Source organism: Aulonocara stuartgranti, assembly GCF_965226115.1.
Source record: "Aulonocara stuartgranti genome assembly, chromosome: 15".
NCBI lineage: Eukaryota > Metazoa > Chordata > Actinopteri > Cichliformes > Cichlidae > Aulonocara > Aulonocara stuartgranti.
Window position 1 is genome coordinate 10,163,562 of NC_138951.1, and position 11,740 is coordinate 10,175,301.

Genomic DNA, 11,740 nt, shown 5'->3' on the forward strand with positions numbered 1-11,740 from the left:
TTTTTTATATTGCAAACATTTGCACTGTTATCAGTATTTGCACACTATTTTATATTATTTTTTGACAATCTTTAAAGTCATTATTCAATACATTGTTATTGTTAAATAAATATCGTCAAATAATCGAGATCTCAATTTCAGTGAAAATAATCGTGATTATCATTTTTGCCATAATCGAGCAGCCCTACTGTAGTGGCTATATTAATTTCTTAAAGTTCTCTCTTTCTCTTATATTTAATATAACCACACTACTGACGGACAAGCGCCTGTTTTTATGCATTGTCGTTAGCAACAACGATGGTAAAACCATGGCATGTCCGCTTGTTTAGTTTCCACATAAATCCTTCACAATAAAGCTCAAGATCCTGTTGAGACTTTTCAAAATAAACGAAATCACGTGAAAAAGTATGCAGAGTATTTACGGATGAGAAGCAAAAAAAAGAGCCGTCAGGTGCTAAAAAATAAACCTTAGACTCAAACGTTAGAACAGGCTTTTCCCCGCAGCACGGCGTGTAATAAATACTCACAAAGAAAACAGCGGCCGTTACAACCTATGTCTAAAAATGTGTAGTTTCTTGCATCATTTGAAACAGTCGACTCCAGGTACACGACGCCCAGCTGGAAACACTTCAGCTACCCGAGATTCACAGAATTTACAGAAAATGTGATTTTTATCGTTATCGGGACGATAGATGTTTTATATCGGGATATGAGATTTTAGTCATATCGCACAGCCCTACATGAAACGATAAAATGCACTAAAACAAGAAACCAGGGAAGCAATTTAAACCTCTAACAGTCAATATGAAAATTAAATGCGCACTTGATTAATCTAATCTTGATTAAATTTACCAGAAGCTGGACAAAACCAGGTTTAAAAAGAGATAAATAAATCACCATGAAGCAGCTACTGTATATAACAGTTGTCATGTTTAATTTGCCCTTTTTTCCCTCCCCAAACTGGATAACTTGCATTGTAAAGATACAGTCCACAGCCTTCATCAGTCAGCCGTGATCTAATCTGTTTAGCAGAATGAAGTCTCTCTGAGAAGCGAAAGCGTTGTTTTACCATGAGGTCACAGATTCCCCCTCAACTTCTTCTTTTGTCGTCCTACAATCATCTCTCTCCACCTCGTTATCAACAAGCATCTAATTAGCTGAGTGGCTGTTTTCGTCTCCCTGGTGGTAATTATTGTTCTAAAGGGCCCATCAACGGCCTAGTGTGGTGCATCAGTCTGGCTAGCCCAGGCTAATGGCCATGGCTACCTAATGACACCATTAGTTCTAATGATAGCTTTAACGGGTACCCGCTAAACAGGAGTAATCGCTGGGGCTGTGTGCTTGAAAAGTTCAGAGGGATGTAGAGCGGCAGAAAGGAATGGAGGAAGGAAGTGCTTTAAAGGTGGGGTGAACAGTTTGAAAAGTTGAGTGTCTGGGTGACACTAGACGTGTGGGTTTGATGAGAGGCAGAGCAACAGATTTATGTTTAACAGACTCCAAGCTGAACGCTTTCTGTCTTTTCTTCTCATCTTAGGTCACGTTCAGCTTACCTACTTCTGCAGCTGGAGTGATGTGGAGGAATCCTGTGACAAACAGGCCATTGCCAATATGTACTGTGCGCCAGGTGAGACATATGCAAAGGTTTCAGTACATTTTTCTATTGATTTCTTTCATTTTATCAGTTAGTGGGTATATTTGCAGTTAATTATATGCTGACTTTTGATAATTCCCACCACCATAATACTCAAAGGAGCTTGCAAAAAAAGCTCCTTTTTATATAAACTAATGAAATATGAAGTATTGAAAAACTAACAAAATAAAATAAATGTACATAAATCTTTCATGGGGTTAAAATACTTCTTATTCATTTTATTTACCTGTCTAATTGGTCAGTATATTAAGAATAAATAAGAAACGCCATTCATTTTTAACTCTTCCTCCACAAATGTGAGTTGCTGAATCTCGTTGTAGTTGTTCTGATGTCCTGTAGAGTGCGCTGTTGTGCAGCAGTCAACTGGTAGCACGGCGGGCCTGCTTGTGGCAGCTCTGGCATGCTGTTTAAAAGCTGCCTAAAACAAACTGGTGCTAGACTACAGCACCGAGTCCCTACTTAGCCCTTCAGCATGCGTGGTTGGGCATTTGTACATGTATGTGTGCCGTCTAATGTATTGGTCCTTTAAGCAGGTGGCTTCACACTAAGGCTGTCAGGCAGAGTGTGCGTGATGTGTTTAATCTTCTCAAAATGTTTTAGCGGCTAGTTGAAAACACTGGATGCATTCTGAGACACTCACAATGACCCTCACACCCATTCACTCTCCCACACACTTATATTTAGCTATTCTTTCATATTCATCCTCTCGCTCAAGTCAGGAAGGTCACTTCAGATTTAAATCCTCCTTTTGTCTAGAACGTACAGTGTCTCACTTTTGTAATAAATCTGAAAGGAACAAATGCTCTCTTTAATATCCAAAGTGTTCATTTTTATTCCCTTGGCAGCAGCTTGTTTAACAGCTTACTAATAGAAGTGCATACATTTTGAGACATGTGTTGTGAGTGATGTGGAAGCTAGCTTAAACTCTTAAATGGTGAGCAAAGACATCCCACTTGTTTATTTTTCTTCAGTTATTGTAAGCAGTGGTAATTTTTACACTAGTCTCAAATGCGTGGTTGATGAGTAAACTGTAATATGCGGATGATGCTTATCCAGTAAATATAGCCTCATTAAAAGATTTTTTTAATGCATTGTATTTTATGCAAGCTTTTTAAGTTCTATCCTCATGTATTTTTGGTACATATTTGGTACCCATAAATATATTTCATTTAAAATGATATCAAAATGTTTCAGTTAAACCAAAATTTACAGTTTTTAGTTCAATGGAAGTCATCCTTGACAGCGTGTTTCAATGGTAAGAGGCGCAGGAGACAGCAACATAATGACACCTTTACTTCATCTAAGCCATCTGCAGTTCCTCCTGAAAAAATAATGTGTTTGGCTCACATTAGTATAATTCATGCCGTAGCATCAAAAACATTTTATGACAATATGTGACCGGGAAGAAAATGTGGTTCTGTGATAAAAGGCAGATGACCTGTGAACTGAGCTGAAACTGAACCCACCTCGGCCTAAGTGTGAAAGGTCTAGTTAGTCAAACAAGTTGATCCCATGTGAATTTAAGGATGTAATGCATTTTAGCTGCCAACAGGGGGTGTGTTACGCTGCTGTTAAATGAAAAGACTGCTTCGACATATATCGACTGTCCTACTCAAACGCTGGCAACTTTCTCTCTCTTTCTAGCGTCTCGTTCTGCCTCATCTTTATTTAAAATTCATCCATAAAGACACATTAAAATGTAGAAGCTGTCACACACTTTGTTTATTTATTTATGTCACACCAGAAGACTTCTACATCATGGACATGCATATGTCTTTAGGTGTGTGTGTGTGTGTGTGTGTGTGTGTGTGTGTGTGTGTGTGTGTGTGTGTGTGTGTGTGTGTGTGTGTGTGTGTGTGTGTGTCCTGCCCTTGTTATGCATTGCTGTTTATCCAGACAGGGTCAACTCATGCAATGGCTTCATTCCTGATGACAGATTTATGAATGTTTGCCAGAAAGCTAGCAGGGGGCCTGCTGTGACTGTGTGTGTGTGTCAGAAGGAGAGAAACATGTTTTTAAATAACACATATTCACACCCAAAAAAACACAGGAGTGTTCTTGGAAAATGCATCGGCAGCAGGGCATTAATCCGTTTGTCCAGCACTTCTGCTTATTTATTTTCTCACCATTTTTTTTCTTTACTGATAAACATCAGATGGCTAATGTTTTGTTCCTGGTAAGAAAAAAAAAAAAACGCCTTTGCGCGAACACGACCTGATTTGAGCAGAAATGGGAATTGTTTATTGTTCTGCTGAGAAGGAAGCACAGCCAAAACCGATTGTCTTCGATTTCTAAGAAAAGGGAAATTAAATATTCTTCCTCTCTGAGGTGACAAGGCAGTTCCTCAGGACACGATCATCATAACCACTGTTTGTTTTATTATTTTTGTTTTGTTTTGTTTTTTTAAGTCCTTTTACCTGCTCAGCCACGCCTGATCTGATTGAAGTTACAGTTTAGTTCTCCTTTTGACACAGAGCCATCATCTCATTATTTTTTGAAAGGTTATACAAAGAAGAACATGTACCCTGAAGCCTTAAAGTACTTCTGCTTTACTATTTCAGTGTGTTTACTCTGCTTGTAAATATGCCAGGAATCTTGATGTGGACATGAACTCTGAGCTACATTAAGGCAACTGCAAATTTATCGACCAGTCACCTCTAGATTATATCATGATTTACCTTATCTTGGTATGTCACTCTAACAAGTCAGATGAAAGACCAGATTCTGAGTGACACTGTCATTGCTCACATTTTTTATGTATGTCAAATAATTCAGCTGCTAATGTTTCCCCAGGCTGAGAGGCTATACATGTACATGCAGATGGAAAAAGAAATTCACCCCCTGCCCCCTAGAGTGGAGGTGATCTGGTGTCTTTGTTGTGATATGGGGTCATTTTACTGGCAACATTTGAGTATATCTTGTCTAATTAGAAGAAACCTTCACTACAAATCAATTCAAAGTTGTTTGGACTTCACAGCTACTGGTTCCAAATGTTGGTCGGGGCTTTGGACCCGTGTCATCATAAAATTAAGGGTCATTTCATTATCAAGTGCAAAAAATAAGATATCCTTTTTTCCCAATGTTAAATGTATTAATGGTAGTTGCAAACGTTAGTAGATCTTTTTGTGCGTTGATACCTTGAGAAAGGAACTCCCAGAAAGACATCCTAAGATTTGTTTGCTTGTTAGTCAGATTAGTTAAAGGATTTTATCTGCTTGGCCCAACTTACACGTGATTAGGAGTTTTCAATTAGTTTATCATTGAGATTGCAGGCAAAACTGGACACTGGTCAAAAGTTCACAAGTGTGTGTATATTTGTAGATGTTCGTGTTGATCTAAAGTTCCTTCTTAATCCAGAGATTCCATTCATGCACGGTGTAGGGTCTTGGCCTTTTCTTTTCTTTAGTTTTTCCCATAAACTTGAAGTTTATTCACAGTCTCTTTGTGGTTTCGTCATATCGTTTTTATAATGGAATCTTTTTATACAAATGTATTTATACCTTGCATGTCTTGTGTAAATCTCTTTGTTTTAAATTGTCGAGAGATCCTTTACACACAGTGCTCGCCTTGCCTTGGAACAGCAAACATCAATCCTTCCTTACTTCCTACCTGCATATACTTGACTTCCTCTTTTGGTAATGACTGTCGGTTAAGTTTTTAGGGAAGTCAGACCGAGAGGAGAAGAGAGAAAGTTCCTTATGGCCCCCAGGAGGGAGGAGATGAAGTGTGATTAAGATACAAAGTAGGAGGGAACTTCATTGTTGAGGGGAAAGGGAAGAAGAGGCCATGAGGTGAACACACTGTATTGTTGTCGCGTTGGAGCTGAACTTGTCTGTATCCCTTTGTTGTCTTAGAATTCTCGTGTGTTTTTTTTTTCTTCTTCTTCTTTGAGCTGTTGAAGAAATACAATGCAAAGTTAGTTTAAGTATGCTCAGTGTGGAAAATGTGCAGATCGTGTAGCACACCGTAACACTGGGCTTTGCACGACCCATGGCCTGTGGATGCAGTTAATTCGCCCATCCTCTCCTCTCTTTCTGCATCTCCCTTTCTCCTGCCTCGCTCTGACAGAGCGGTAAGTGTAGCCAGCTCCACTGTACTCTCCCTGCAGCTCCTTAGACATTAATCCATTGTGATGACATCGACCTTGCTCTGAGACGTTCGCGTGTGTGTGTGTGTGTCCAGTATTTTCCCTCCAGCTTATAACTACACAGGTATCACTGGTCCATTCAATGACGATCTTCTCTCCTTGGCTGTCAAAACAGTAGTCCTGGGGAGCCCTGAAGACTGGTTGCTCAGTTGGCCGTGCGCGCGCGTGTGTGTGTTTGTGAGTATATGAAACATGCAAGTCGTATCATAGCCCTCTCTAACCTTGGCTGCAAGAGAGCTGCACAGTCCCCTGGAGTTCTCAGCAGCCTCCAGGAGACGAGGGGTCTTTGTCTAATATCCTCCTCCAGCTGAGGAGCCAGGTCCCTGGGCGCACACAACCATGACCCTGGGTCCCGGCCCAGTGGGCGACCAGACCCCCTCCCTCTGGACAGGAGAGGAGAGGGACACTAAGCGGCACAAGAGGCCATCTGGTACCCAATGGAGCTGCCGTACACGCTTGACTTTTGCAAACAAGTGTCACTCTTGTTCTCTGTGTCTTAGTTAGACTTGTGCTGCGGAGCCTGCCAGATGGGTTGTAGATCAGTTATTTCTGTCAGGTTTTTGAACAAAATACATAATTTTGGGATGTAAGTAAAATAGGAAACTAGTTTCTGACACTTTACGGAGCAAAAAAATACTTGAATGAAGAATTTTTTTTCTTCAAACAAGCTGATGTCATTAGTTTTAGCCCTAAGCTCAACTAAAAGAAAATGTGGGAGTAAAGAAAAATGAACAACATATTTTACTCTTTTTTTTTTTTTTTTTTTTTTTCCCTCAAGTGTTCCTGCTTTATCTTTCTTGATTTGTGTGTGTGTATGTGCTGCCTGAGTGTCTGTGTGTTGCATGAGTGTGTGTGTTTATGTTTGAGGTCAGGTCATGCAGATGGCGTGAAGTTGCAGCACAGACGGTTTCCTCAATTTAACTGCTTTTTATTATGCAAATCACCCTTTTATGAGACACACACTTTGTGTGTGAGTGTGGCCACGTTTTTGTGCTCATTTCGAATTGATTGCAACAATTCAGCAAAATATTAATCCAAGTTGTTACTCTGAAACGGTGGCACAAAAGCAAGATCCTTAAAGTTTATCGTAGGCTTAAGATCAACGACTCCACGTCTGTATGGTTGATCATATCCCGACTTCACATTTGTCACTAGTTTATTATTGCTACCTGGGTTCCTCTCCCACACACAGATGATTTCTCTGCTTTTTAATTTATTGATCATTTCTGTCTCTCTCCTCTCGCTCTCGCTTCAGAGGTGGGAGGTATTGGTGAGGAGACGGCATCGTGTGATTGGTGGAGTTTGGGCGCCATCCTGTTTGAACTCCTGACAGGCATGGTGAGTCAAAAAGTACAAAAACTGTTTTGTTTTGTTTTTTTATCTTTGTTGCGAAGGTGTTGTGGGATGTCTGTAGGTGTCTTGGCTTTCAACTCTCTCACACTCTTTATGGTCGTGCCAGGTTGTGTGTGATTCTGCGCGCGTGTCTGTATGTGTTTGAGTAGGTGGAGGTTGTTGTTTTGGTGTGTGCGTGTTTGTGCGAGGTGCGTCTTGGCTGCAGTCTCTTACTCTGGTTCTCAGGGAGTGCCAGGGGTGTCGGTGTGACTTTCTCCCCCAGCCTGAGCTCCATCTGCTGGGCCATGGGGTCAGCTCTCACCGGGCCTCTTTGCTGGCTCCTAGAGCAGCGCTGGGCTTGGAGCACACCGACCTTAGATCGCCGTGGAAGGTGAAGACCAGGGCAGCTCTCAAGGTGCTGCAGCTCGGCTGGTCCAGGATCAGAGGGGACCATCTTTTAAGACCAGCTTGGGAGAAAGGGGAGAATCTCAGAGCCTTTTGTTTTGAAGATAACGGATACATTTATAGCTGTTATGCATGTACACAAACGCATGCTAATTATAACTTGCTGCTCTCTTGAAGGACAAATTCGCACACGGATGCAAGCACAAACGGCCAGTGCAGGTGCAGAGCGTCCCTTCAATTTTTCATTGTCTATTAAATTTCAATAAATTCTAACTGATTGCCAGTGGGCACATTTTCATATCAGCCATCAGCGCTTCTTTTCAGTGGCTCAGACATGAGTCAGGGTGTTAGGTTAGGGCCATTGTGTTGGAACAATAAACAACTACTTACCTGGGTAAAAAAAAGAAAAAAAAATCCCAAAACAAATAAATAAACAAAAAGCAAACTGAGTGACACAGATGTCTCCTTTGATGATTATGTCTTGGTACAGTCCTGGCAAGGATACACTCACACAGGCACACATAGTGTCTCTTGATCCTTGCAGGATAAGATCTTGCCTGGAGCAGTCTTGACTGCGGCTAGGAACGCAGCCAGAACTCCTGCAGCACGTATCAGGAGAGAGAGAGAGAGCCAACCGACCTAACTGATGGAAAAAACACACAGCCCCCCCCCCCCCCTCCCCCCCATACAAACACACACAGTTTAAGGCTTTTGCTTGGTGCACACATTTTGCTCTAGCATTTCCAGCCTGTCAGTGAAGATGCACTGAGAAAAGTGCTTTTACAACAAGCGGCAATTACACTCATTATTGTCAATTATTTCAACAATTGGGCTATATACTGTGGTTAGGAAAGCATTTGGAGGTCTTACTGCTTACTTTTTCTCACTTGCAGGATTAGGTTTGCTTTATTTTCCTCTGAGTGAACTGATAATTTGACCTGATCAGGTTTTACCTCTCAAAATATAAAAAAACGTTTCGCATTTACCGGTGATGAGCTGCTGTCCCTTCCAGGAAGCTTTCTCTGTGTAAGCGAAGAACAAACGAACCAAACACAATAATGTTTTTGTCATTCTTTCTTTTTCCTGTGATTTTCACTTCATGTGACACACACAGAGGGACGGCTCCAAGAAAGAGCAACAGTGCTGAAATCATTAGCTTGTTGCAGTTGGTGTGATCAGTGTTGTTTCAGGTGCTCTCGCTCTCTGATCTCCTCCCTATTTGTCCAGTCCTGGTGCTTTAACATTGACTTGTGCTCTGCGGGTGTCTGTATATTCTGTGTGTTTACATGATGGTTATCTACCTCTCTTCTTTCCACTCCTCCTTCCCTCTGCACAGTCTCTGCTGCGCTGCCATCCAGCAGGAATCGGTCGTCACACAGCGCTCAACATCCCTGAGTCTGTTTCGGATGAGGCCAGATCTCTGCTAGAGCAGGTGAGAGTCTAGTGTGATTACTACTAACTTAAATGCTGTACACAGAATTAGGTTTCCCTCCTAAACAGATATTGAGTAGGGCTTTCCCAGAAACAAAGGAAGAACAACTAATAATTTCTTATAGTAGTGCTAGTGGTTAGTATGCAACAAATACAGTGGAAGAAATGGGTTGACATTCACTGATGTTTTCCACCAGACATGTTAGTAATCTCTGAGAAGTGCAATGACACAACAGTGAAATCTTCAAATATATTTTTAAAAAAGCCAAGCTTCACTTTAACGTCATTAAATGATAAGGAATATACAGTATGCATTTGTCAGTCAGATTATGGCAGATGAACATGCACTACTGATGATGGACATGTCCTTAATAACACAGCTGGCACTGTGATAATATCTTAGAGCTAATTGCAAATCCTCAAAATTTGGTAATCTTTGGATATATATTAATGTGGTCAGCCTGGATTTCTCTCTGCTTAATGTAGCATGAAGCTAACAGTAAGCCAGTGTGGCTATGCCTACAAGGTGACAGCATATACAGACTGTATACCGTATTTATTGGATCTGCCTGATGTCTTGATTTTGGTATCATCGTATGCAATACAGTGCTTATACTTTCATAGGCAACAGCTAGTGGTAGTTTGAAACTGTCAGATGTACTGTTTTTAACTCAGACGTTGAGAAAGGCTTTTGGAATAATATGGTTTATTTGTGTCATTTAAATTATTAGTTTCATTAATGTTTTTTTTTTTCTCTTCAATTTCTGTCTTGTGCTCCTGTGCAGCTGCTCCAGTACAACCCGACAGAGAGACTGGGGGCAGGTGTGGGAGGTGTGGACGATATCAAATCCCACCCCTTTTTTGCCACAGTGGAGTGGCCCAAATAGACTCACCCCATTGTGGAAAGCAGAGTCGCTTGTCGTCAAAAAAAACCTGGCTGTTCTCAGTTAACTTCCTTCTGACCGAACACACAAATACAAATACAGTAAACTGAACTTTGACCCCCTTTTTTTCCCTCTCACTACAGCCACGCAGCCCCCATGTCTGAGTTTTGCCAAGTGAGAGTTTGCTCAGTGCTCATTTCTTTATCTCATTTACTGTGTAACGTTTGGTGCAGGGAACCCTTAACACGTGTGGTGCAATAATTTACGCAGTAAGTGTTTGTACAGAGCGATGATCACTGCAACACTGTTGCATTTCCACTCTGCGCATAGTAGCTGTAAGCCAAAATGATCTAACTGAGAGTGAGAGGTGACATTTTTGTTCCCTCATTGAGTACTGTAAGCTATTCAGTCACTTGAGTCAGCTTTCTTAAAGACCCATGTGCAATACGCTCGGTTTGTTTCCATAGACGACACTTACATCATTCCTCATGGAGCCCACTGAGATTAGCTGACATGAGGCTGTGTGTTGTATAATATATGATTACCTACTTTTTTGTGCGTGTGTGTGTGTGTATGTGTGAAATCCTTTTATTGAAGACCAGCCCAAGAACAGTAAATGTAAAATAGACTGACACTATGCAAGGCGAATGAACAAAATAGTTAAGTGATATGAGTTGAGTGGTACTGTTATATGGAGAATTTAGTTACCATGAGATTAAATTATTTGATAGACTGTAACTCTGTAAGGGCCGGTTGGCTTGAGCCTCCTCCCTGTGTGGTCAGTAACGCTTTCAGTGAAGAATGAAAAAGGGTGAGGCGTGAGCTACACATTTAAAACCAGCCCTTTTGCAGAAGGTTGTTTTTATGATTATCAGAGAAAACTCTCTGTGTTGTACAACACTGCATTTTGTGCATGTAGGATTAGGATATTTAATACTATAAAAAAATATATAAATAATGCGTATCATGTAAATATACATTTTTAAGGATCCACTGATAAACAAAAGGACACCAGGTGTCAAAGTTGTGATTACGTTCAAGCTGTCAATCATTTTGGCTCAGTTAAATCCTTTTTCTTTGTGTGCGTTTTGTGGTTGAGCAACACGTCTACTAACTTGCCACAGATACGTTAGCGCTGCCTATGTTGACAGATTTACATTTTTATGGTCACGTGCCATGTATCAGATATAATCATACAAGGCTTTATTGGAGCATTTTCGATACATTTAATACATTTGTCTAATCAATATTCGGATAATCACTCAGCTGTTAGATGCTGCACTCTGTTTTTGCAGTATTCATCCATCTATTAACCATTTTGATGAGACATAAACATAAATGTGACATTTTTTTTGTTTTTCTAATGCTCGCTCTTGTCTGTGGTCAGTGTCGTATCAGTGCACTCTGGAAAACAATAAACATACCTGGATGAGCACATGTACAGTAGTGGTGTGTTTGTGTGTGTACACAGTCATTAAGTGCAAGCAGCTGTGTATTTCATTTGTTTTTTCCTGTTCTGAGGCTACAACCTGTCTTATCTGCTGGACGCATGATACTCCTAGAAAGCTGATGTCACGCCTGCTGAGTGTCATGTTGAGCGCAATATGAGACGGCACACAGACATGCCAACACACACACACACACACACACACAGAGTATGGTAAATACCCAGCAGTCACTAATGCACAAGGGACCTTTTTTTTTGGGTCCAGTTACTATTTTTCTGCCCTCATTTTGCTTCTACGGCTATTTAAAACTGCCACTACAATTTTTCCAATAAAATTAATATCAGAGTCTTTGTAAAGCAGGAGTGTACATAGAGGTACACTTGGGACAACAATGAGCAGTTTTCACAGTAAAAAGGCAAACTACTGAGGTTGCACCTGTGTG

The 11,740-nt window shown here is 40.8% G+C and overlaps 1 protein-coding gene across 2 annotated transcripts in view; it reads left to right on the forward strand.

Annotated features, from left to right (window-relative positions):
* The window catches only part of rps6kc1 (ribosomal protein S6 kinase polypeptide 1), a 28,596-nt gene extending 17,305 nt beyond the window's left edge, over window positions 1–11,291 (forward strand). For both annotated transcript variants that reach the window (XM_082504398.1, XM_082504399.1), the window contains exons 13-16: window positions 1,535–1,624; window positions 7,054–7,136; window positions 8,872–8,967; window positions 9,752–11,291. In XM_082504398.1, the coding sequence (XP_082360524.1) occupies window positions 1,535–1,624; window positions 7,054–7,136; window positions 8,872–8,967; window positions 9,752–9,853 (371 nt within the window). In that variant the 3' untranslated portion in view covers window positions 9,854–11,291. The remainder of the gene's footprint in view (window positions 1–1,534; window positions 1,625–7,053; window positions 7,137–8,871; window positions 8,968–9,751) is intronic.
* The last annotated feature ends 449 nt before the right edge of the window (window positions 11,292–11,740 follow it).